The 27,343-nt window shown below is 47.7% G+C and overlaps 1 protein-coding gene across 3 annotated transcripts in view; it reads right to left on the bottom strand.

The window, feature by feature from the left end:
* The window catches only part of RNF121 (ring finger protein 121), a 96,063-nt gene that overhangs the window by 48,709 nt on the left and 20,011 nt on the right, over positions 1–27,343 (bottom strand). For all 3 annotated transcript variants that reach the window (XM_029602017.1, XM_029602019.1, XM_029602018.1), the window contains exons 3-6: positions 23,024–23,165; positions 18,527–18,681; positions 16,196–16,303; positions 2,341–2,461 (exon numbers count right to left, since the gene is read on the bottom strand). In XM_029602017.1, the coding sequence (XP_029457877.1) occupies positions 2,341–2,461; positions 16,196–16,303; positions 18,527–18,681; positions 23,024–23,165 (526 nt within the window). The remainder of the gene's footprint in view (positions 1–2,340; positions 2,462–16,195; positions 16,304–18,526; positions 18,682–23,023; positions 23,166–27,343) is intronic.

Genomic DNA, 27,343 nt, shown 5'->3' with positions numbered 1-27,343 from the left:
TCTGTAGGCTCGAGAAACAACCTTGCCTCATAATCGCAGCCAAACTACCTCATCCCACCAAGCCATTCAGTGGCATCATGGCCAAGCCAAGGAAGAATCCAGCAGGCACCTGGCACAGCCTGGCATGGGAGGGGCTGACCCCAGCAGGGGGAAGAGAAGGCAACCATGGAAGAATTGCATCCGGCAAGGGAAGGTGGTGGTGGCAGCGGTGACGCCCCGCCAGGACCAGTAGGGGAAGGATCAGGTGTTCCTGTTGGCCTCACCAGCCCCGGCTGAGTAACCTATTCTGGCATTATATCAAAATTAAGCATTTACTTTAAGTCACACAAACAATGAGAGTTAACGTAAATACCATTTTTGAGATATTTTACATTGTTAGAGTCTCGTTTGCTGTAACCTATTCTAGCGCAATAAACTTATTTATCATATTGGCCTGAATCTGAGGGTTGCCTTGCATTCAGTGACATCTTATAATCGTGTCAAGACAGTATGAAGTGGATTCAGCTTACAGGTGGTGCCTGAATCTTGCTGGTTGCTCTTTGCAGCCACGTTTCCAAGCAAACATGCTACTTTATTGAAAACAACGTAATTGCATCATTAACTAAACAAATCTGTATGTTAAATGGCAATTTATACTTTTGCGGGGCAAACGAACCCAATATCAAATCAGTACATAGATGGATCTGACGGCGTGCCGACTGGGGTAGAGATGCTTGAATGCACGAGCGCCAAAAAAACGAAAAGCCAACAGGCAGCTCACGTGCAATGTCGGTGCCACCTAGTGGACATATCTACAATCTGCTGGGACTCTCAGCTGATCACTGTGTTGCATACTGGAAAAAGCGCATTTGCCATGACATTTTATTTTGGCCTTTAAGAACCATTAAGGAAGATACTGCATGAAAATGATTTTGGCATTTTCAACATTTTCCATGGACATGAAGCCGCACGTGTGCACAAATCGACTGCCACGCTGTCTGGCCTCTCTGTGAGTGAAAAGTACACTACCTGCTGTAACAGGGAAACGCTGTGGATGTACGTTCACTGTGTGCGGGAGCTCTGCGTCCACTGTCGGGGAAAGGGACGCTACTCGCATAGATGCATTTCCACTCGTATTTAAAAAAAGAAAGCCATACTCCAACGGATGGGAGAGGACTAAAATGCCATACAAGGCTCTCGCTTGTGTCACAAACAGGTTTGTTTTAAGAGTACCACGTTAGGAATGAACTTCGCTCTTAAACCAGGCACGCTGGGTACGACCTGAATGTCTCAGATTTACTGCTAGCGATGCTCTGTGCAGTCAGCGGCGACGTGGAACCAGCGACAAATGTCCTGCGGAGGCGCAGGCTGGAAATCTGAGCCCAGGACAGCTGAGATTTCTGTAGTTGTTATTTAGGCAGGACTATACTACAGCTCATGCCTGTAAATCTCACATGTGATGTGAGAAGCCACAGCTCCTTAGAAAGTTACACCTTCCCCTAGGGTAGAAAATAACTTTGGCAACATAAAAAAGACAAGACAAACGGGACAGGCCTGGACCGGCGAAGGCAGGCAAAGGTCAAAATCCCAGCAGCCTTCATGCACAAGTCCTTGGAGTCTGGCAATTTTCCAGCTAACCTCACCCCCAAACACTCAGAGCAGAAAAATCAATGAAATTCAGTTACTGGAAAATGTTTCATGACAAGCGAGACAACAGAAATCTGAAGTCTGTACTAAAATTCACCTAGAATCTGTCGTATTATATCCAGACAGTAAACAGATTACTGGGGCAGAGCTTTGCAAACTGGTCGTGGGAGGCTCCAGAGCCAGTCTGGTTTTCAGGATATGCACCATGAATATGCAGGCGTTATATCCGCACACACTGTGTGCCTACAAAGCATGCTAATTTATCCCCCCTCATATTCACTGGGTATGTTCTGGAAACCCGACTGGATGCAGAATCATAACAGCAGATTTAGGAAGGACTATACCAGATATTACGCACAGGTAAGCCCAATCCATGCTTTTGGGCTGAATTGAGATTCCCTGGGACAGAGAGCTTCCTTCCTTATAGCTATTACAGAAGTATGGTATGTGGAAATGTGTTGCCAAGTACACACCTCAGAGGTGGCTGCATGTGTGTATGCATCCACAGAAACTATAACGCTGACCGGGATCCAGTCTGGATAACAGGAGGTTTATAAAACTCTATGTACAAGCTGAGCGTGAAATACTGCACAATACACAGAGGGCACAGCTCACTTTTACACGTACACCATTCCTTGTACAAAATTCACCACACTCCCCTGGCTGAAGAGTACGACAATTGCTGAAGGACAAGCTTCCTTCGGGATCACTTACCCCTATCGTGGATGCCATGTAATCTGCACACATTTCTGCGAAGTCCCGCCCAAGAACTCCGTAATACAGGCCGTAGAAGAGGAGAGAAATGCCAAAGTCCATAGCATCTTCTGGTTTGATTCTGCAATTGGAACAGCAGCAGCTCAGGTGCATGGTAGGAGGGACACTCCCGCTTAGCTTAAAAGTTGCTGTACAGTTAGGTCCCGCATACTGGGGACCATTTCCCACCTTGTGCGGCTCAGACTACGGGCACTCCAGCTTATTCCTCGAGTCACTTGGGGGGAGAGGAGGTAAATATTGTTATTGGAGCGCCATCTGCTGGCCACCCTTGACATAGCACTAGAGATGGCGGTACTACTTTACTATTTGCCTCCTCTTGGCTGTGGGATGTCTGCAGAACTTGGCAGACGTGAGAGGGGAGATTGGTGCAACTAGAAAAAAAAAAAAAAAAGTAGTTCATACAGGCCTTTGGTAAAATCTGACATCTTTATTGCCTAGACAAGGTCACCCTACTCGGCAACTCTGCTGCAATGGACAGGGCAGGAAAAATGGAGCTCTGGAATTTGTTGCCAGAGGATGTGGTTAGTGCAGTTAGTGTAGCTGGGTTCAAAAAAGGATTGGATAAGTTCTTGGAGGAGAAGTCCATTAACCAAGAACATAAGAAATTGCCATGCTGGATCAGACCAAGGGTCCATCAAGCCCAGCAGCCTGTTTCCAACAGTGGACAATCCAGGCCATAAGAACCTGGCAATTATCCAAACACTAAGAAGATCCCATGCTACTGATGCAATTAATAGCAGTGGCTATTCCCTAAGTAAACTTGATTAATAGCCATTAATGGACTTCTCCTCCAAGAACTTATCCAATCCTTTTTTGAACCCAGCTACACTAACTGCTTTAACCACATCCTCTGGCAACAAATTCCAAGCTGACTTGGGGAACAGCCACTGCTATTAATTGCATCAGTAGCATGGGATCTTCTTAGTGTTGGGTACTTGCCAGGTTCTTGTGGCCTGGTTTGGCCTCTGTTGGAAACAGGATGCTGGGCTTGATGGACCCTTGGTCTGACCCAGCATGGAAATTTCTTATGTTCTTATGAGCTGACAGTCACACCCTCTCTGAAAGCCAGAGATGGAGGGGGGGAAAAAAAAAAATCAAATGATAAGGTGTTAAGTGTTAGCTGTGTTTCTCCTTTCCTCCCTGCTCCTCAGATACTGAGGCCTACCCATGGGTAACCTCCTTCCTTTCTCTAACACATACGTGCTCCTAACATCCTTCTGTTTGATGTACTAAAGGAATTCCTAAAGAAGCTTGCATGACTTCTTCCAGCCCCTTTTGAGGAGTCCGGAATGAGACACCAGGAATTTGAATTTGGGCCAATTCTCCTTGTACATGCGTCTGTCTGTGACCTCACCACAGGCAGTCGATGTTGTGTTTTGGTGCGAGTGTGGTGTAGTAGTTCCAATTGCTCAGTTTCATGCTAAGTTTGGCAGACCATTGTCAGGTCTAAAAGAGTGCCACTCTCCCAGTGCCTGAAAAACCAGAATATACATCAAAATAAAACAACAAACATCTTGGCTACCACAACATGATAAAGTTCACTGGTTTGCATGAAAGCCTGGGGACATCCAGAGAAAATAAAACCCCCAGCTGACTCCTTCCCAGGGATCCCTACAGCCCCTCCTCACCATCCACCTCTCGAGAGCCTGCTCAGTAACGCTCTCCACTATCCGCACAGGGTTAAGGCTCTTATTTAAGGTTCAATTCTGCTTGACTATTTTCTTTCCTTGATTACTGCTAGACCAGTCTTCACGCATGGGATTTCCCTCCTCCACAGCTGACAGAGACAGGACACACCTCTTATTGGAGAATCATCAAGGAGAAACTGATCCTTATGTTTGCTTGCTGCATCGACACAGCAAATACTGAAAATGACTACTTAACAACAAGAAGGGCTGAAGACTTTGATTGAAGCTTCTGTATTTGTTTACATACAAGACCATGGACCAGTACCACGCTGAAGACTGATGCCGATATCAACGGAAGAGAATGTGGACAGGTGACTGCGGTAAAGATCCGACAGATGAACATTTGTTGCTGAGTTGCTACAAAACAGCCGTGACTGTGTATGGCCAGCATCATTGTAGCCTGGCTATTCATAGAGGATGCTGGGCATGAAGTCCTTTTAGGAGGAAGAATTTGAATATACATCCAATCAGAAAGAGACGGGCTCAACTGCATTCTGAAGGCATCTAAAAGTTCTCAAAAACCCTGCTGAACTTCTATCACCGGAGACAAAGAGAAGAAGATCGCATATTGTCTGTTCCCCACTCACCTGCCTGAAGCTCATGACTTGGCCCCTCAGAATGATTCAGTTCGTGTCCAACGCAGGGATAGGAGAGACAGGCATTTAGGAGCGCAACACATTACCTCTACGTTGCCCTTAAAGATCCCCAGACAACATCTGATGTCCAAAACAATTTTTCTAAATGTTCATAATCAGAATCAATTTTTATACACACAAAGCTAGAAGTGGCTTCTTTTATTGTTCTATTCCCCGCCACATCGTGACCTCACTCTAGGCTATAAGGGAGTGTCCTGTGCCAATACCACTGGGACCACCAGAAATCCCCTTAAGGCCACATTCTTGGGGGGAAACACACTGCAGGTACTGAAGACTGCTCTGAATGAGTCAAGAGGTGATACGAAGAATAGGAAGAGAGAGAGAGAGAGAGAGAGAGAGAGACGGGGAAGGGCACACATCACATGATGCCCTGTCCCACTGATCCCTATCGCCACTGCCTTCCTGGACAGGTCTAGCAGGATTCTAGGAAAGAACATCGTGTAAGCATGATTTACCCTTCCTTATATTCCTGCTAGACCAATCTTCACATATGATGGTTACCTAAGCTTCCCCTGGATGGGGCTGTCCCCTCCCCTGCTCCAAAGACAGAGTCCAACCTATCGTACTGCTGTGTGAAGGCATGCAGGGAAGACCAAGGGGTGGCCCTGCAGATCTCATCTGGAGAGGATGCTGCTTGTGCCCTCGTAGCGTGGGCTCACAGGGCAACTGGGGCCGGCCTGACAGCATGTACGTCAAGGCTTTTATCTTCTTCATTTACACTTTATTAATTTTTTCAAAAGTATACATAAATCATACTTTTCAGGCAAATATAACAAAAAGACATAAAAGAAAATAATTTTTAAACATTACATATCCGAGTGAATAAATTCAATCTAAATCACATATATGCCCTTCGAAGAAACAAAAGAATTGAATGAGGGCCTAAATCTAATGGGAGAAAGTTGCAAAAACTAACAAAGTAAAACTGGCTTAACGTTACAGGTGATGTCTAATTAATGATTGCCTCTATTTACTTGCTATGGGGCTGTAGTCACAATCCTAGCGTTTAAGAAAGACTTAAGTTGTTCTACAGCAGTAAATGCAAAACTTTCCCCTTTTCCTTTAATAAGACATCTACATGGATATCTTAATAGAAATGTGTAGCCTAAAGCTACCACCTGAGGTCTTAATTTAATGAATTCCTGCCTTCTTAATTGGGTGGGTCTAGCAAAGTCAGGGAAAATTCTTACCAATTGGCCATAGAAATTTTCAGACATATTTTGAAAGTACGCCTTCATCACATTGCTAATATCTATTTCCGTAACAAAGGATACTAATAAAGTACCCCTGCTCAATACCTCAATGGCAGAACTTTCTATAAACTGGGTAAGATTCTCTAACATTCCCAATTGGTTTCCTACAATTCTCCTCTCCATCTTTGTCAGGAAATAAGCTTTATTCACAATTGGTAGTTTTGATTCTTCAAACTTTAAGTTCTCTGAGAAAAACTTTTTTAATGTGCTTTGGACATCCTCTCCCAAAGCACGTGGAAAGTTCAAGAATCTCAAATTCAAATGTCTATTAAAATTTTCCAAGGACTCCAGTCTTTTAGATTGGGATCCCAGATCTTTGATCATTTTAACATTAACCATTTGAGTTTGCATTGATGTTTTCTCAACTTCTTTCAGCCTATTTCCCAAATCTTTGAAATGTCCCTCCGCCTTAAGATTTAGGACTTGCATTTCTGCTTCCACTTTCTTGTATCTGTCATCTGCTTCCTTTACAAACTGGCCAATATTGGCCATTAAGCCCCACAGCAAGTCCAGCGTCACCATGGCCGGTTTAGGGGGAATGAAAAACTCACCCCTTCCCTGTTCCATCGAGGCAGCTGAAATTCTCACCGTGGAAACCTCCAGCAGTCTCTTCTCCTCTTCACTCGGGCAAACTGGAGACATCAATGGCTCCGGATCTTCTAATCCCGGCATAGCTGCTGCTCCCAGCAAGCTAGAAGAGAGTCTCAACGGCAACACTGCTCCAACATCTCGGCGTTCCCCCTCCGTCGAGTGTGTGATGTCATCCGAGGGCGCCAACTGCTGGAGATCCGCCTGATACACAGGCGCCGGTGGAGGTCGGCAATCCGGGGGACTGAGGCTGACCTCCCCAGGCGGCGCAGGAGCTCCCTCTCCTAACGTCGCAGCGGGGACTTCGTCTCCCGTTCTCACCACCAGAGCAGACGCATATTCAGTAATCCGCTTCTGTATTTCGGGCAAAGGAGGGTCAGTGGGGAAAACCCTAACTTTGCCTTTCCTTTTCGCCGGCATCTTCAATAAGGTAAGAACAATTTCAGGAGCGTCTTTCTGTGCGTCTGCTCACGCCGCCATCCAAGGCTTTTATCTTCTTAATCCACCTAGTTAGGGTGGCTTTGCCTCCCCTTTCTGGGGACCGCCAATCAATCTGTCTAGCTTCCTAAAGGAGTTTGCTCCCTTTAGGAACTTCAACAGAATAAGATGTTCGTCCAGCAGACGTCCTTTTCCCCCCCCAACAGTCCCTACTGCTAAAGGCTGGCAGAGAAACAGACTGGTTAACATGAAAGGAAGATACAACTTTAAGAAGAAAGGATCGAGTCTGAGGCAAAGAACAAGGGTCTCTACACTCAATGGCCTGCAGTTCTAAGATGTGCCTTGCTAAGCAGATCGAAACCAAGATGGTCTTCAGGGACAAGCCCTTTATGGAGGCCTGCTTTTTCGGTTTGACGGGCGGTTTAATAAGACTGTTAAGAGCAATGAAGTACTATTGGTCTGAATGGTGGGTAAACCTCTCTTGTCCCTCTCAGAAACCTCAGGGCGTTCCAGTGCGCTGTCACCTGGGTGCTCCTAACTTGGTGCCTATAGCATGAAATAGCCACTGCCTGAACCTTTAAGACATCAAGCACCAACTCCTTAGCCAGGCCCAAATGCAGGAAGACCAAAATGTGTGTTATGCCAGACTTCCACAGGGAGATTGCCTGCTTGCTGCAGAACGTCTCAAAAATCTGCCAGATTTTGAGCTTTTAACATGGCTGTGATCACAGCTGTGCCTTTTCCAGGGCCAGGCTGTAAGGGATAATGGAGCTGGGTCCTCCACTGGAACTAGACTTTGCCTTGAGAGAGTGCAGTGGGGCCCATACTCAGTAACCTATCTAGGTCTGCGTACCAAGGCCTCCGTGGCCGATATTGGGCTATTATCACCATGGATGAATGGCTCTATTCTTTTTATAGTCCTGCCTTCCCTATATGGGAAGACAGTGGACTGAGCTGTAGCCATGGGCATATTAGTGCATCTATGTCCCCTGCAGCCTGGCTTTGCCCTACGACTGAAGAACACGCCGACCTTGGCATTTGCCGGGGCCTCCATTAAATCTGTGCCCAGGTGACCCCCACCCACCCACTACCATCTGGACTCAGTTCCCGCTCTCCTGGGAGGAGCCTGCTCCGGCTGAGAAAAGTCGACTTGGTGATTCTTCTTCCCTGCTTTGCTGTCGAGAGCAGCAGCAGATTCTCTTCTGCTCATTTGCAGAACTGGGCTGCGGGTTCACCACTGTGGCACTGCCTTACCGAAATTGGACCACTTTCTCTTTTATTAAAGAGGAGAAAGTAACCCGACAGCTCTCCTCTCTTAAGCCTTTTTCATCTGCTACCTCCCACAACAGTACTGGAGCTCTCCTTTGCTGCCTCTTGCAGGCCAGACTGCATTTTGCTTTTTTTTTTTTTTTTTTAATTTAGTAACACAGAAGAGGAGGTGTAGAAGGGGGGGGGGGGGGGGAGGGAAAGGAGAGGAGAGTAGTCCTGCAAATTAAAGCCTCTCCCAGTTCCTATTTAACCCTCCGAGTACTGGGCCTGCAGCCAGGTGACTCAGCCAGAGATTCTCTCGGGAGAAATCAACCGCCATGAGCTGTGGTCCGGGGAGCAACAAGGCCAGGGGGTCGAACCTAGGCCGTGGGAGCTAACATCCTCTTCGTTGTCTGCAGCTGCTGGAGACCGAGCATTGGTATTGGCCCAGGATACTCCTCCCTTATAGCCCAGAGTGAGCTCATAAAAGAGAGGTCTGTCTCCCAGCTGTGGAGGAGGGAAATCCCATACATGAAGACTGATGTAGCAGGAAGATAAGGAAATTTCGTGGTTCAACTGCCTGCCTCTGCTGGGAGACAGAGAAATACCGAAGGGACCTGATATAGGATACCTTTTCCGTTTTTCTCTGTCTCCCTCTGCTGGTCAGGAGGCTCAACCCACTGTCTGGACTGAGCCGGGTACGTACAGGGAAATTTCGTTTTTTCAGTTTGATGACAGCCTTTTTCAAACCACTAATCCCCCAAAAGCTATTTTCTTCACAGGTTCAGGTCTCATTTCTAGGGGCTGAGCTCCGGCTCCTCCATTGAGCCTGTCAGGAAGCTGCTCATGCTATAGCACAAAGTCTGCCTCCGCACCCGAGCCTCAATCTGTCTAATCACAGCTCAGCTCTCCATCATGATGCGGCCGCTGGTCTCAGGAACTATGGACTGCTGATTGAACAAGGCAGCAGGAGCCTTAAACATTTTCTAGCCCCCACTCAAAACTTGGCAGCTCAGGGCCTCTGTTAAATTCAACTTCTGGCCATTCTTATCTAATGCTAAGGAGAAATCCACCCCAAATTTAAAACTGGAATACTTTCCATCTCATGTGACATTATGGGACTTGAGCAAAGAAAAAGAATACTTCTAAACTTATAGTGGATATAGCCGTTAAGCATTACTACAATTAATTATACCTACTTTGCATGTCCTCACCATTTGTACATGCATAAATAGGTTAAATACAAAATACTGCAAAGTTGCTTACCTGTAACAGATGTTCTCTGAAGACAGTTCACCATTACTAGTCGAATAAGTGGATCATGTGATTACACTCAGCACCAAACTAACAACCTTACAGAACTCTCCGGAATGGCAAAAGTCTCTCTCTATCCGTGTGTGTGGTCTTTTTTTGTCAATTCTGCTGAGCTGGCCCGTGGCTTCTGTCTTCAGTGTGGCCGTGCCACCATACAGCCAAGTCACATTTTTTTCTTCTGATCATCCCCTACCAAGAGAAAGATTTCTTTGCTTGATAGCACCTTGTTGATTTTCCTCAAAACGCCGGAGCAGCAAACCAGCAGCTTCAAATTCTATCCCGTGTGCAAACAGAAGATGTTTGAGTGAATTTTATATTCATAAAGGTGGGCAACAAATCCAAGTAATAATTAAATAAAGAAATACAAAGTTTTAAGATATGGCCATGACGACATCCAGAGTGGTTCCAATCTAGAAAGTCAGGCTCCTGGCCTTCCCCATTAGTGAAGACCTGATCCTTGAAGCCGGTATCTGACAGGTTCAAGCCAAGGACCAGAATCGCCCTGACTGCTGGCGACCACATCACGCCACAGAAACCCTCAACCACTACGATCTGAGGAAAGATTTGGAAGTAGAGAGAAATCTCACTCCCAAGACTCAAGCCAAGACCAGGGAGCCAAAAGAAAGTCTGCAGAGAGTCTCTCATCAGGTAGAGGCTTTGAAGTATCAATGTGGCCCTTCAACGCACAGCTCCAAGATCAAAGAGATTCAGGAGGTTCCACATTGGACACAAGAGGTATATCGGGAGGTGAGGCTGCCTCTTAGGCTCTGACAATGCCGCACTGGTTTCCAGAGGTCCAGTCAGGATCCTTTGAATGTGAAGGCTGGAGGATGCATGGAACAACCTTCCAGAGGATGGTGGAGGAGACAAAAAATAAGGAAATTCAAGAAACCCTGAGACAAGCAAGACAAAAAAGCCAATGAAATGGGGTCTACAGCATTTCAACGGGAAGTAAATGAACAAAAAAGAGATAGCAGAAAGAGACCTTATGGCCCATTTAGTCTGCACATCCATCCAATTTCCAACACCATCTCAGAGATCCCCTGTATTTATCCCTTGCTTTCTTGAATTCAGTTACCGTTTTTGTTTCCACTATCCTATCCATCCATCATCCTCTCTGTAAAGAAATATTTCCGAAGATTACACCGGAGTCTACCCCCTTTCACCCTCATCCCATGACACCTCGTTCTACACCCTTCTTTTCGTTGTGGGTAGCACAGAAAAGCCTCATGGTTCTTATCTGCCATTGTATTCTGTTTCTATGTCCTCCACAGAGCCATGGACAACAGCCACACCACAAGACCGAATCTTGGCACTCGAGGAGGAGCTGAAAAAGGAAAATTGGTTATATACTAATTTTTCTTCCTATAGTACCACAGATCAGAACAGACTCCTGGCTTTTGCTTCCCCACCAGCAGATGGAGACAGAAAGTTTCGCAGGGACTGCCTCTTAACCCGATGAGTCACCTGCAGCTCCTCAGTATTAAACAGTACCTAAGTAGAAAATACTTTAAACAATTTCTTACAAATGAACTCTACCATATCCCCTGAAACGAGCAGAGGACAAGAAAATTCAAAATTCAGAACTATAATTAAATTTAGAATATATCCGAACAGGAATAATGAGAAACCTGTACCATTCTTCATTTTCAGATTAATCAGAACTATTAAAGAAGACAGATCGAGCGGACTCTCCAAAAAAAAAACAAAACTCCTTTCCCCTGGATGGGACTCTGGACTGATCTGTGGTACTGTGGGAACAAAAATTAGCAGGCAAGAACCAATTTTCCTATCCCTGTACCTACCCAGATCAATCCAGACTCCTGGGATGTACCAAAGCTTCCCTAACTGGGGTGGAACTGCGAGAGTCCCGTTTGAAGAACACATCTAGCAAAGTTGTCGATGTCCGGAGCCTGGACATCCAGTCGGTAGTGTCTGGCAAAGGTACGTACAGATTTCCAAGAAGCTGCCCTGCAAAATCTCTTGCAGTGAAACCAATTAGCACTCTGCCCAGGAGGCGCCTGCGAATATGTAGAATGAGCTCTTAACCCTCTGGAACAGGCCGACCGCGACAGATATATGCAGAACCAACGGCCTCCTTCAACCAATGTGCTATTGTGGCTTTTGACGCATTTTGACCCTTTTTTGCATCCCTCCACAGCACAAAAAGGTGATCTGACAGCAGAAAACAGTTTGTGAATTCCACAAGCCCTCCTGACAGCCAGATGCCTCAATTCCCTTGCATGAGGCGTAACAATCTGGAGATCTGTAAATGCCAGAAGCTCCACCAACTGACTTAAGTGGAACGCCAAAACCACTTTCAGCAGAAAGAAGGGAATCGTCCTCAGCGAAACACCAGAATCCAAAATCCGCAAAAAGGATTCCCTGCATGACAGGGCTTGTAGCTCAGATACTCTTCTGGCCGAACAAATCGCTACCAAGAAAACCACTTTCAGAGTCAGATCTTTTATGGTGGCGCTCTCAAGAGGCTTAAAAGGCACCTCACACATACACCCCAAGGACCAAATTAATGCTCCAAGGAGGACACACCTTATGAACAGGGGGATTCAAATGCTTCACCCCACAAAGAAAATGCACCACACAGCTAGAGTTGTTCCATGAGCCTTGCCCCGTAAGCAGCCTAAGGCCACCTGTGCTCTCAGGGAACTAAAGGACAAACCTTTTGTCAGACCTCTCTGCAAGAAAGCCAGAATCTGCACCACAGACGCCTGCCAAGGAATAAATCCCTGCTCCATGCACCAAGACTCGAAGACTCTTCAACCCCGGACATATGCCAAGGAAGTAGAGGTCTTGCAAGGTCGCAGCAGAGTAGAAACATCCTCCGGATAACCTCTCTTTCTCAACTGCCTCCTTTCAAAAGCCAAGCTTCTAGACAAAAGCAATCCACTTGATCTGAAAATATAGGGCCCTGACTTAGATTTGGTAGATGGCCCAGCCTCAGGGGGCCATCCACCGCTAGGTTGACCAGATCCACAAACCAAGGCCTTCACGGCCACTCTGGAGCCACAAGAAAACACAGATCACAACGGGGAAGCACCAGGCAATCAACCCCCTCCACTCTGTACTCTCTTCTGCAACTGAAGAAACACGGTGCCTTGGCATTCCTCAAAGTTGCCATCAGATCCACGTGAAGAGTGCTGCATCTGTGAGAATTGAGGGCCACTGCATTCTCCGATAGCTCCCATTCTCCAGGATCCAACTGTTGTCAACTCAGAATATCCACTTGCACAATGTCGGACCCCGCTATGTGCGTGTTACGTTTGAAGACCCCAGTGATAGGACAACAGCCTACCTTGAGTAGAAGGGCAATCCGGGTCAGAGGCAGGTAGTGCGCAAACAATCCAAGCAGGCAATCCGATTCACAGGGAGAAAGGTAATCCAAAAAGAGCACCAGCACAAGCAAGCCTGTAGCCAAGACATTTGCTGGTGCTGAAGAGCCAGTTTAAATACCCAGTTTTCCCACACTGGTGCAGGGCCTGTCGGGAATGTCAGCGTGGGGAGAGGAGCCTCCTTGGGCTGAATCGCGCGTGGCGGTGCAGCGCACTGCCATGCCACCAGCAGAGGAGAGCACAGTGTGTTGGGAGGGCCCTCTGAGGAAGAGGTATGGGTCCGTGTCGCGAAGTCGCTATCAAGGCCGAATGCTGCTCAGCCAAGGATATCAGCATCTCCGCTTCCAGAGCTACCAGCCGACTCTTGGATCCTCCCTGACGGTTGATGGAGGCCACTGTCATTGCATTGTCTGACAGGACTCTGACTACCCTGTTGCGCAGAAGAGGAAGAAACCTCTCAAGAGCCAATTGCACTGCTCTTGTCTTTAGATGATTGATGGGCCAAGTTGCCTTCTCCATTGACCATTGGCCCTGTATCGACTGGGACTGACATTCAGCCCCCCCCAAATGGTGAAACTGGCATTGGTGGCCACTACCACCCATTGAGGCACTTCAAGGTCCATCCTGCGCCCCAAATGGTCCCGGGCAAGCCACCAGCCAAGACCAAACCTGGCAAATTCTGTAAGCTGAAGTGGAAGATGCAACTGCTCTGACACTGGATTCCAGCGGGATAGCAACACTTTCTGTAGAGGTCTCATATGAGCAAACGCCCAAGGGACAAGCTCCAGAGTAGAGCCCATGGAACCAAGGACCTGCACGTAATCCCAAACCCTGAATACTTGGGTGTCTAACAAGTGCTGCACTTGCGCCTGCAGCTTGACAATTCGCTCCTCCGTGAGAAAGACCATGCCCACATGGGTATCGAAGCGCGCACCCAAAAACTCCAGAACCTGTGAAGGAAAAAGGTGGCTCTTGGCCAGGTTTACAACCCAGCCCAAGGATCTCAAGCGGTGTAAGACCTCTTCCAGCGTCTGTCTGCAAAGTTCCTCAGACTTCGCTCGGATGAGCCAGTCATCCAGATACGGATGAACCTGCACTTCCTTCTTTCTGAGGGCTGCTGCTACCACCACTATCACTTTGGTGAAAGTCCTCGGAGCCGTGGCTAGGCCAAACAGAAGAGCACAAAACTGAAAATGTTTTCCTGAGACTCATGAATCAGGTATCTTTGATGTTCCCGGGAGATACCGATGTGCAGATACTCTTCCGGCAAATCCAGGGAAGCCAAAACCACCCCCGCTGTGCACCGCCACTATGACAGACCTGAGAGTCTCCATCCGGAAACGTGGAAGCTGGACAGCCACGTTCACCTTCTTCAAATCCTGAATTGGGCAGAAGGTTCCTTCCTTCCTTGGCACCACAAAGTAAATGGAATAACATCCCGTCCTCCACTCCTCCCGGGGAATGGGAATAGTGGCCCCCAGCATTTTCATCCTTTGACTGGTCTCCTGAACTATCGGTTTCTTCATTGGCAAAATGCAGGGAGATACCATGAAAATGTTTCTTAGAGGCCGAGCAAGTTCTAAAGCATAGCCTCAACCCATTGGTCAGACGTTATCTTGATCTATTCCTTGTAAAAAAAAAAAAAAAAAAAAAAGAGTCAACTGACCCCCAATGACTGGGACTGAGGAGTGAGTTGGCCTCATTTCACTGTGATTTGGTTCCGCTAGACCCTTGGCCAGAACCATCTCTGTTTGCTCTACATCCACAAAAGGACTGAGATCTTCCCAAGGTTTTCTCTCTGACCTGCGCCTGGAGCCCTGCTCTGACAGAAGTGCCTTTGGCCCCGAAAGTGAGCGCGAACAGGCAGAAAACGTTTAGCCCACTTAAGCTTGTCTTCCGGTAGCTTGTGCACCTTATTATCACCAAGCTGCTTTATCAGTTGTCCCAAATCTTCTCCAAAAGGAACTTGCCCTTAAAAGGGGAGCGCAATGTGCTGCAGCAGTCAAAAAAGCAAACAGAATGGTAGGAATTATTAGGCAGGGAATGTGAATAAAACGGAAAATGTCATAATGCCTCTGTATCACTCCATGAGACCGCACCTTGAATACTATGTACAGTTCTAGTGGTTGAGGGTTTCTGTGGTGTGATGCGGTCTCCAGCAGTCAGTGCGATTCTGGTTCAAGCCCAGTCCCTCGTGGGACCTTAATATGGTCCTGTAAGGGTAGTGTGTAGCTCCTTTTGAACCTTTGAGGAGAGCAACAGTAAAGGATCTCACTTTGAAGGTGGTTTTACTGGTAGCTATTTTTCCACCTGGGGGATCTCTGAACTGCAAGCATCATCATGCAGGGAACCTTTTCTAAAGATTTCGGATTCCGGAATATCTGAGGACGGTGCCCTCTTTGCTCCCCGAATATGGTATTTGCTGGAGGGAGGCAAAACCCAGGAGTGTGGACTGATCCGAGTACGTACAGGGAAAGGTAAATCGCTGATGTACTCACGAGGTATCAGCGGCATTGAGATTCTGCTGTTGAGCACCTTGACTCCTCTCGATGCCAACAGAGGGCTGGTGCCCGAGTCTGTGCAGAGTCGAACAGGTTTGGTGTATAGCCCTCTCCTTCTCTTTGATCTCACTTAGTCCCAAAGCGATTAGTTTGAGGCCAGTGGGCAGGGTTAGTGTGTTCAGGCTCCTTCCAACCAACGATCTCAGAGGAATCTTGGGATCCTGCATCTCTGTCAGAGAAGTACTGTCCATAGAAGACTCAAGTGACCTCCTCTGCCACAGGCTGGGCAGATAAAAATGGATGCAGAGGACTCGTGGAGTAGCTGAGGCATGGGAAGTACTGTGCGTGGCAGAGAAAGAGTCTTGCCTTTGCCGAGAGCTCTGGAAGATCCAGTCTGTTCGGTGCTGAGCAGAGACACGTGGCCCACTTTTGTAACTGGTAAACCCCTTCGTCTTCAGAGAATATCTTTTCTATCAGACAATTCCCAATAATTTTTTTAAATAAATCTATCCACAGCCTACAATGATTCCTTTTGAAAGCAATTCTGTTTGAATGTACACATGCTGAGGATGCGGAAAACGAGAATACATTTCATTTTAAGAGTTTTTATTTTCCGCCATTACATAAATCCCTGGGAAGCGGTGAACGAAAGCTGACCATGCCACAACCCCAAACATAAAATATTTAAAAACAAAACCCAAATCAAAGGAAGTAGATCACCCGCAGAAAACAGGGGCAAGAAATGCAAACTGTGCTTACCTGAACAGCAAGTTAAGCCCAAAAAGCGTGAACATGATTGCCATGTACCCCACAATCCCGGTGGCATAGCTGATCTTGTAGAGTAGCAGGAACCATTTATAAACCAACCTTTAAGAAACAAAAAAACAATTCTGTGCAGGAATCCAAGTAGGCCCCAAGCATCCTGCACACTTAGCATCTCCTGCAGGGGGAAATCACTCCCCAGGAGTGTTACTGAATGTCTACAACTGGACCGCCTGCTGGGTTCTGGCACAAGAGTGTGATCCTGGACCTTTAAATGCATTCCCTGACTACCGACTTACAATGGGCTTTTCTCTTGGTAAGACACTCAATGCTTGCAAGTAGTCGGGCCACCCTACTGCAAGCTTTCACCTCGGTGCATAGCAGATAAACCTTACTAAGCACTCATTACTCCTCACCTATATTCTCTGGGTGCTATTCTCAGGTCTGAATTCTTTAGCTACAGACTATGCATAATCTCAGAGTGAAAAAAAAATAAATCAAAAAGAAAAAGAAAAAGAAAAAAAAAAGATCTCACTCTGCTACAAGTTATTATTCATAATATGACCATCACAATGGATGCTAATTGCACATATTGTTTTGTGTTACTAATGTCTGTTAGTAGCGCCAGCATTTATCATCATCATTGTCCCAAAAAAGTCCTTTTTTTTTTAAACATGTTTTGAAGTTGCAAATAAAATACCTATATTACTTATCTGCGAAGTGCACCCACTTCACATGACAAGGTCCAACCTGACACGGATTCGGCGTTTCAAAATTGCACAGTGTGCACAGGAGCCATAAGAACATAAGGGCGGTATGAGAGTAATCAATGTCGGGAATGAGTAGCACGAGTACTTCAGCGGGATGCCTGAAACGTGGACAAGCTCACCGAGGATTTCTCGAGTCCCAGAATAACTGCTCATGCTTGCATCCAGGATGATGGTCAAGTTATGTAAGAGCGAGAGCTTTCTTTAGCATTAGAACATTCCTATTTTACTTGATTTGTCTTTATTTCGGTAATTCCCAGAATATAATTTTAAACCACCTAATCAGCTTTTTCTTTTGTTTCTTTAGTTTATTTATATTCTGCTCCTCTCGTTCACAGTTGACAGAAAATGATATTGATGGCCTGGGGAGTTTTGATGAGGAGTTTCTCCTGCTTAGAACACGAGGCCAGCCTGCAGGAAATCAGAGTACAGGTCAACGGACTGGAATCCCGCTCGTCGGCATGGCAGAGAGTCCAAACCATCACACGACAGTACCTGGTGATCAGTGGAGGGCTCCAAAGGGAGCTGCGGACCTCGCGCTCTCTCCATTGCCCAGGCTATTTATTTATTTATTTTCTATACCGATATTAGTGGGTACATCATATCGGTTTACATCCAAACCGCAGATAGAAATAGACTAGGCGGGGAGCAGGGGCTGCCCAACTAGGGAAATATCCTTGGTGGCTGCAAATGAAGACCCACACATCTTGGCCTTAGACCTCTCTGGTCCCAAATGGCAGCGAGCTGGAGTCAGGAAGGTTACACTAGGGGTTAAGATGTGAAAGGCGACACACCAAACACTAACAGTTGCAGTTAGGGCGGAGATGGCTCTCACTTTGGTGATAGAAGCCATCATGATTCGACCCTCCTTGGAATTTGGGACATACCTGCTTGCTCCTCTCTTTGTGCCGCCTACCAAGGAGTTTGAGTTCTCACAGGATTCTGGCGGACCTTTCAAATTCATGTCCAAGCCATCCCTCAGTCTTAAAGGGTCACCAGCACGACCCTGGCATCAGAGCCAGTGGGGACTTGCATCAGACACTAGGGTCTAGGCCTACACTCAGAGCATTTGCTGGCTTAAGGTGGTTTTGCATGGCATCCCTAGAAGACGTTTTCATCCCCCGCTGATGTAGGAAAGCTGCAAGGGTGGGGGCAGGAGTTAAGTTACATTCTCTCTCTACATACCCCTCATCAAGCAAGTCATTCCTATCTGCTACTGCCAATTCCAGCTTTCCACCTGGCTGTGCTGTGTGCTTGGAACAGACTTTCTGAGCTGGGGCCTTATTTAAATCCCATCTCAAACCCCACCTCTTTTTGAGGCTGCTTTTGAATCTTAAGTCTGACTGTCCTGCTTACAGCCTCTTTAACCATTGTCTTATTATATGCAACCCCCTAAGACTCTTAAATCTGTAGCTTCGGCTTGGATTAGATTTTAAGCTCTATTGAGCAGGGACTGTGTCTTATGTGTTGTTTGTATAGTGCTGCGTGCATCGAGTAGCACTATAGTAGTAGTAGTAATTAAAACTAAAAGAAATGACAAAACTGCAGGCTGCAGTCTTACCTGGGCGTGGTCTGCTCAAGGGGCTTGCGAGTGGCCCGGAAGGTGACAAAGGCGGTGACTATTGAGAAGAGGACCCAGATCCCGAGGAATCTCCACCAGTGCAGCTTTACTGTGAAATACAGAGGGACGATCCACATCTGAAAGAGGGTCACCATCTGAAACCAGAGCAAACCATGGCTCTTTCATGCTCATTGCTTAACAACCAGAAAACAGGAATCTTGCGCTCGAGCGTGGCCTTCATTCTCCGCTCCATTAGCACTTCTGAAGGGACTAGGATGCTCTGCACATTTTGCTAGAAAACATTTTCATTACTAATGTTATGCTCTGTGGGTTCTTGCCCCCCCCCCCCTCCTGAGAGGGCATCCTCAGTGCCACTCGATGGCTAGCAGGGGTCACCATAGAGGTTGTAGCCATCTTCTCTCCCTATCTGGAGCTGAGGAGCCCTTACGGTTTGGGATGGGAAGCTCATCTCCCGTGCTACGGCACTGAGCTATAGCCCAAGCAGCCAACCGAGGGTTGCTTTAATCGTGCACGATGTGAAATCCTTCCCCCACCTCGACTGGTTCTTTTGATCCTGATGCACCCAAACGCTGAGCTGCTTGGACAGCACGAGCAGATCAGAGCGAGACAATACCACCCAGCCAGAACCCGAGCCCCAAAAAAGGTAAGCAGGACCACAGCGGAGCTTCGGATCAAGCCTGCAGCCCCGCGGCGACCCTCCACACTCAGGCACGCCAGGGAACCTAGTCACAAATCCTGGCTGCTGTTTCTGAGGGGAGTTTGAGTCTTCGGTGACCGATTCATGTCTTTTCCTCCCTCTTCATTATAGCGGAATAAAGCTGAAGTTTTTAGGAAGCGTTTGACGGTACAGGGACGTCCAGAACAGCTCCAGAGACAAATGCTCGGCTTAGCCACAATCTACTGAGTTCAGCATTCAACCCAGTGGTGGCATTTTTTTTTGAGGGGGGAGGGAGAATACAGACAAAAAGCCGCACACAACTTAGGAAAAATCCTTGAGGGAAATTTTTTTTTTTTTTTATATAAAAAACCTCCAAAACAAAACTGCATATTTTTTTTTTACTTGGTTCTTTTTATTTGCAATTTTTTTAAAATATATATTTTCCCTTTGATATTTGTTCTCTCCTTCTCCACTCCCAGTCTGGCATCACCATGACTCTTTCCTTCCCTGGATCCTCTGCCTGGCATCAAAGCTTTAGGCACCTTTTTTTTTTTTTTCCTTAAGCCCTAATTCACTCTTCCACTCTAAGTCCCCATAAAAAATACATTTGCTGTAGCACTGAATGCCATGCACTAATGCTGCATGACACCTGTGGAACATACAGCTACAGGGATGCTAAAAATACAGACTTTACTTCCAGCCTGGCAGTTTCCTCTTGCTCCTTTGGGGGTTCCAGTTTGATTAGAATTGGCCTCCACTGGTCTACGGTGCCATAAACCTTGCAACCACCTGTGGATTTCTTTTCCCCTCCATTTCATATCCTCTTCCCAAACTCTGGCTAGCCATTCCAGCAACAGGCCACAATCCACACCTCCCTCTGGGATAGGGCTAATGTGGCCCCTAGATGATGATGTTACACAATGACTGCGACTCCCCTGCCCCCCGCTCCACCAAGGGACTCTGAACATGGCCTCCGTGGCATTTCCAGCCCCGGCGGAGATACTGATCTTTAATGAGACCCAGGACCGAGTGGGCTGAAGAATGGCAGACGTGATACGATATTTGCTAGTTATAGTGCACTGTGCCCAGCAGAAAAAACCCCCCAAAAAACAACCAACTTGAGGGAAAGCTGCAGGCGAGGAGAAGCGTTTTCGTGTGATTATTTCCAATAATGCTGAGGAAGACAACGCAAGGATCCTCAAACGCATAAAAAAAAAAAAAAAAGCCTAGCAGTTAGAGACAAGAGGTCATTTATATGCATGACGAAGACATATCTGGACACTGCTCACAGCTCTGGTCACCAAAAACAGGTTGGAGCGCACAGAGAATGGCACCGTGAAATTATCCATCAACTGTGCAAAGGAAAACATGAAGGCAGACTATGCGTGCTCAGCCTGTGTACCCTGGGATATGGAAGACCTGATCGACTTCAAGGTCACAAACAACACTGCCCTGAGGAACCTGGGCATGAGCAATGAGCATTTTACCCGGAAAAAAACTACAGCGTTCCCGGACTGAAACCACCCGTGCACTTGTACCTGCATTTAGCGGAGCGGCTCCCAAAAGCACGCACGTTGCTTCTGTCGGAAAAAGGTACCTGCAAGGGTCCGCAGATACTTCCCCCCCTCCCCCGGGGGATTTTCATACTTAAAGTATCTGTGTAATTTCACTTTGAAAAAACGGATGCAAAGCCCGGGCGTAGAAAGCACCCAGGGAGCGGAGTCCAGGGCTCCCTGTTTATCTGCCGACTCAGCACCGGCTCCCAAAGGGGTAGGGACACGCGAGGTCTCCCTTTTGAAATCTGCACCCGCTTTCTGCGTGGGCAGTTTAATGATGAACAATGCACTGGTTTGAAAGGAAATCCAGGTGTGGCCGAGCGCACAGGGCAGGCATTTTACCTGCGTACAAGGTGCTGAAAAATGCAATTTTTAGTGGTTAGAAAATAAGGGAGGGGGGATTCAAAACTGTCCCAGCAGGCAGGGCAGAGCGTGGCTGATCCAAACACATAGGCCACACACACACACACAGCTACTGTCTCTCACACACAAACACACACACACAGCTACTGTCTCTCACACACACACACACACAGCTACTGTCTCTCACACACACACACACAGACCCCCTACTGTCTCACACACACACACACCCCCTACTGTCTCACACACACACACACACCCTACTGTCTCACACACACCCTACTGTCTCACACACACACACACACACACAGCTACTGTCTCTCACACACAGCTACTGTCTCTGTCTCTCACACACACACACAGCTACTGTCTCTGTCTCTCACACACACACACAGCTACTGTCTCTGTCTCTCACACACACACACAGCTACTGTCTCTCTCTCTCTCACACACACACAGCTACTGTCTCTCTCTCTCTCACACACACACAGCTACTGTCTCTCTCTCTCTCACACACACACACAGCTACTGTCTCTCTCTCTCACACACACACAGCTACTGTCTCTCTCTCTCACACACACACAGGGAGTTGGAATAAGGTTCTTTACAGTGGGGTGCATTTAAAAAAAAAAAAAAAATGCTGTACACTAACTAAAAGCTTTGGCTGCCTATTTCAGCGACTTTTCACTCGCAAACCTAGGTTCCTAAGTTTGACTGATTATTTCCTGAATCCAAATGGCTGCCTAGATTTAAGCACTTAAAGTGACTAATGCTGAAAATCAGCTCCACTGGCCTAAATCCTCTCCCAAAACTGCCCCAATCTGCTGCTCCCCGCCTGTCTCGTTAAAAAGCAGAAAACCCTGCTGGCCGAACCCCCCTCCTCCCCAGGACAGAAGCCATCGCCACCCGGCTGCCAGCATCCCTGGATCCTTTTCAAGGAAAGCCCTTACCAGTGCCGCGCCGCCCCACACCCAACCTTTAGCCAAGCAAGGCGATGATGGCGACGACGACACAGGCTTCCCTGCACCTGGCTCGGGTGGGGGTCAGGGGATGCGGGCACTCGGGGATAGAAAGGAGGCGGCAGAGATGGCTTCTCTGAGTCGGGGCTACCAGAGGTGGGAAAGAGAGAGCTGGTAAGCCCTAGGCTGGCCATCGCAGCTCCTAGATTTGCCCAGTCAGGTTAGGCAGCACTTAAGTGCCTAACTAACTTCCCTTGCCTTAGCCCCGCCCACTTTTGGGAAGCCTTAATTTAGGTGCTCAGCCCCACTCCATTTTCCAAGGGGTTGATTTGGGTGTCCTAGGTGTGGTTAGTGGAAGGTCAGTGAATTACAAATAGGACTGACAAATCACTTCTCCAGTGGAGTCACAGGACGTCAGCACCGAGCTGGTGAAGAGCCTTGATGGGCTATTAGCCTCCTTCCATCTAGCACTGCCTGCTTCCTATGGTCATTCAAAAATAAATAAATAAAGCGCTGTGGCCCAGATATCTTAAAGGGTTACGTGCTTTCTGACAATATGAGAGTTTGACAACTACAAATAAGGGATTGGGCCTGGTCTTGTACTGCAAAGCTATGGCCACAGTGATCATTTTAGGTAGAATCAAGGAATTCCTGAAAGCTGCCTCACAAATCGACAAGCGTTGCTTGGCCTAGGCAGAGGTAGAATAAAATTTACAAGTGCCTTCCTCTCTGGAGGCTGTCTTTTCTTTTCTTTAAGGATCAGGACCGCAGGTTCTGCCACCTTCATCTGCCGGAGACAGAGAAATACTGAAGGATCGCAGGTGGCACACACCAGGGTAAGAGGGGGTGCCTTTCAGGTTTTTCCTCTCTGTCTCCACCTGCTGGAAGGGAAGCACAGCCCAGCAGCCTGGCCTGATCCGGGTGCATGCAGGGAACTTACATTGTATGAACGAGAGTGCCTTTGTTTCCACTGCACCAGAACCAGCTGGGCCACCACCAGCGTGGCAATGAGGATGAGGACCATCTCGGCGTGCATCGCCTCGTGGCCCCGGTGTTTGGCGTGCATCCGGGCATGTTCCAGCCTGAAAGCAAAAAAAAAAAAAAAGACAGAGGGACGTCATTCCTACTACAACCTCAGTTGTCTCGCAGAGGCAGGGAGCTCCCAGTTTCAAACTGGGATCCCGGTTCAACAAAAATTGTTAGAAGCAAGGAAAAATCTTTTTCCTTGGCTTTTTCTCCCCCCTCGCTTTGCTCTTTCCTCCCTGCCTATAATCTGAGTGGTGAAAGGGAACAACATAACTCTGCGCTAGATTTTACGTTCCACTTCAAGAAGGAAGCCACCTAAACTGGAGAGAGGGCCATTTTGTTGCTTAGCGATGTCACCAGCATCCTTTCTGTCTCCCTTGCGGTTGCTATTGGAGGAGAGACGAGCAGTGCTCGAGCTTTCATGCTGGCATGAGTGCCCTTATCTTGCTGCCTTGCTGAAGCTGGTTTTAAATCCAAAACCACTGCTTCACAATAAATACACTTCCCATAGACTCGTTTGCCATGTAGGTTTCTCGACTAGATTGTAAGCTCTATGGAGCAGGGACTGTCGCTTACGTGTACCTGTTCAGCGCTGTGTATGTCTAGTAATGCTTTAGCAATGATAAATAGTAGCAGTGGCAACTGGGAGACCACTCATGTGAATTTCTTTACGGGAACGATGCGCTGGAAACTGCTACCAGCTAAGGTCACCCTGCCCATGCGAGGACAGCGGCAGTATGATGACACGTCACACAAAAAATATCCTTCCGTGGCATCACGCATGAAGAGACTGTATGTCAGCTGTCACATTTCATTAACATGACGTTTTCCCGGAGGCTCACACTGAAACTGGGGTGACTTGCTGGGATTTTGGCACGGGACTAGTAAGGCTACCGGCTCACGCTGTTATTGCATGGCAAAAGGAAAATTGGTTCTTACCTGCTAATTTTCCTTCCTGGAATACCATGGATCAGTCCATATTCCTGGGATTTAGCCTCCCTTCCAGCAGATGGAGACAGAGAAAGTTTCACTGGCACATATCCCAGAGGGCCACCTGCAGTCCCCCAGTATTGACCTGTACCCAAGCCGAAACTCACTACATGACAATCCTAATGAAATGCAAAAAGGCCCACCGACGAGCAGGGGGAAAGAGGTAAAAGCCCCTCTTTGAAAGAAAAACTTTGTTTCATAACTCCAAACCTGGAGAACTTGAAATCTTCACCAGCTCTGCCACCTATATACATCAGCATTACAGAAAACACGAGCGGACACTCCCCTATCCCTGGACAGGACTCTGGACTGATCTGTGGTATTCCAGGAATGAAAATAATCAGGTAAGAATCACTTCTCCTTTCCTGTTCATACCCAGATCAGTCCAGACTCCTGGGATGTACCCAAGCTTCCCTAAATAGAGTGGGACTGGGAAACTCCCGCTCAAAGAACACTCTCACCAAAGCTCATAGTGTCTGGGGCTTGGACATCCAAACGATGTCTAGTGAAAGTGTGCAACGACTTCGATAGCTGCCAGACAAATTTCTTGTGGCGACACAAGCTGACACTCAGCCCATGATGTCGCCTGAGACTGAACTGAATGTGCCATCAATCCCTCTGGGACTCTAGACGCTTTGCAGATATAAGCCGAGCTAATTGCCTCTTTCAACTATTGTGCTATCGTATATTTGGAAGCCTTCTGTCCCTTCCTAGGACCACTCCACAGCACAAAGAGATGGTCCAACACCCTGAAAGAATTGGTGACCTGGAGGTAACGCAATAAAGCAGTCTTCACATCCAACCAGCATTAACACCCTTGTATACGGAGTTGCCGCATCCAAATCCGGAAAGGCTGGGAGTTCCACGGTCTGATTCAAATAGAAAGCGGATACCATATTATGGGGGGGGGGGGGGGGGGGGGGGAGGGGGGAAGAGGGCACTGTCCTCAAAGATATTCCGAAATCTTTAGAAAAGAGTCCCTGCATGATAAATGCTTGCAGTTCGGAGATCCCGGGTGGTAAAATAGCTACCAGTAAAATCACCTTCAAAGTGAGATCCTTTACTGTTGCTCTCCTCAAAAGGTTCAAAAGGAGCTACACACTACCCTCGCAAGACCATATTAAGTTTCCTCGAGGGACATATTTTCCACTCAGGAGGCCACAGATGATTCGCCTCTCGGAGAATGCGAACCATGTCCACCAAGGCCACTCCACGCACTTTGCCCCGTAAAGAGCCCGCGGTCACAACCCGAACCTTAAGAGAGGTAAAAGCCAAGCCTTTAACCAAACTTTTCTGCAAAAAAGCCAAGATGTGGGCTATTAAGGCCTGCGTTGAGACTGTTCCTTGACCCATGCACCAGGACAAAGATCTTCCAGACTCTTACATATGACAACGAAGTGGACATCTTTCTAGCCTCCAACAAGGTGGAAATGACATCCTTTTTCTCTCAAAAGCCAAGTCACAAGACAGAAGTGATCTTCCCAATCTGAAAATATTGCACCTTGCCACAGTAGCCCCAGGAAATGTGAGAACCGGAACGGACCGTCCACTGCCAGGTTGACCAGGTGCGCAAACCACGGGCAGCTTGGCCACTCTGGTGCCACCAGAATCACTTCTCTGGGATGATTTTCTATTTGCCATATCAGTTTCCCCACCTGGAGCCACGGAGGAAACATGTAAAGAAGAATTCCTCAAGGCCAGGACAGAACCAGAGCATCTACGTCCTCTGCTCCGTGCTCTCTTCTATGACTGAAGAACTGGGGCACCTTGGCGTACTTTTGCTCACCATCAAGGCCAGGCGAGGAGTCCCCTACCGGCAAAATAGCAGAGCCATCACCTCGTCTGACAGCTCCCACTCCCTGGGATCCAGCTTCTGGCAACTGGGAAAATCCACCTGCACATTGTCCATTACGGTGATGTGAGATGATGCCAGCATCGATAGATACCGCTCTGCCCAAAGAAACAACTCCTGCGCTTCCAGGGCCACTGCTCAACTCCTGGCTTCCCCCTTGGCAGTTGACGTAAGCTACTGTGGTCGCGTTGTCTGACAGGATGTGCACAGAGTAGCTGCTCAGAGGCAGAAATACTACCAAGGTACACTTCACTGCCCTCGTCGCCAATCGATTGACAGACCAGGACTTTTCTTCTTTGGACAATTGCCCCTGGGTCAACTGATTCTGGCATACTGCCCCCAGTCAGAAAGACTGGCATCGGTGGTAATTACCACCCAGTCCGGAACCTCCAAGTCCACTCCTCGTCTCAACTGTTCTTGACCGAGCCACTAAGAGAGACTGGACCTGGCAGGTTCCTCGAGTGACAATAGAAGATAAAACTGCTCCAAGAAAGGGTCCCATCGGGAAAGAAGAGACAGATGCAGAGGCCTCATATGCGCAAACACCCATGGGACCAATTCCAGTGTCGAGACCATACAGCCCAACACCTGAAGGTAATCCCAGACCCTGAGAACTGCCACTTCCAAAAGCCTGCGCACCTGCATTTGCAGCTTGAGAATATGCTCCTCTGTGAGGAAAACATTTCCTACCATGGTGTTGAAGTGCTCGCCCAAGTAGTCCAGTACCTGATATGGGAAGAGATGACTCTTTTGGCAGGTTCACCACCCATCCTAGGGACCTCAGCTGTTGGAGGACCTAAACCACCACCTGAGTTCCAAGGACTTCCAACTTCGCTCGAATGAGCCAGTTGTCCAGATATGGATGAACCAAGATGCTCCTCTTCCTGAGCACTGCTGCCACAACAACATTCGTAGCGCAGTAGCCAATCTGAACAGAAGGGCACAAAACTGAAAATGTTTCCCGAGATCATGAAGTGCAGAAACTACTGGTGATCTGGGTGGATTGGAATGTGCAGGTATACTTCAGACAAGTCGCGAGAAGCAATCACCGAGCGCAAAGTTTCCATTCGAAAACGAGGAACCTTGAGAGCCATGTTCCCCTTCTTTAGATCCAAAATTGGATGGAAGGATCCCTCCTTCTTTGGAACCATGAAGTATATGGAATACCTTCCTGTCCCTCGTTCCCCCAATGGAACGGGAGCTACGGCTCCCACAGCTTGCAATTGGTCCACAGTTTCCTGAACCATCTCCTTTTTGCACAGAGCGCAAGGGGAAACTATAAACAAGTCCCGCAGCGGACAAGAAAATTATAATGTGTAGCCGTCTTTTATCACGCTGAGAATCCACTGGTCCGACGTGATCTTGGCCCACTCCTCATAAAAAAGAGCCATG

This window comes from Rhinatrema bivittatum, chromosome 5 (genome assembly GCF_901001135.1).
Source record: "Rhinatrema bivittatum chromosome 5, aRhiBiv1.1, whole genome shotgun sequence".
Classification (NCBI taxonomy): Eukaryota; Metazoa; Chordata; class Amphibia; order Gymnophiona; family Rhinatrematidae; genus Rhinatrema; species Rhinatrema bivittatum.
The sequence above is the reverse complement of the archived record's forward strand: the minus strand, read 5'-3'. Positions and strand labels throughout refer to the sequence as shown.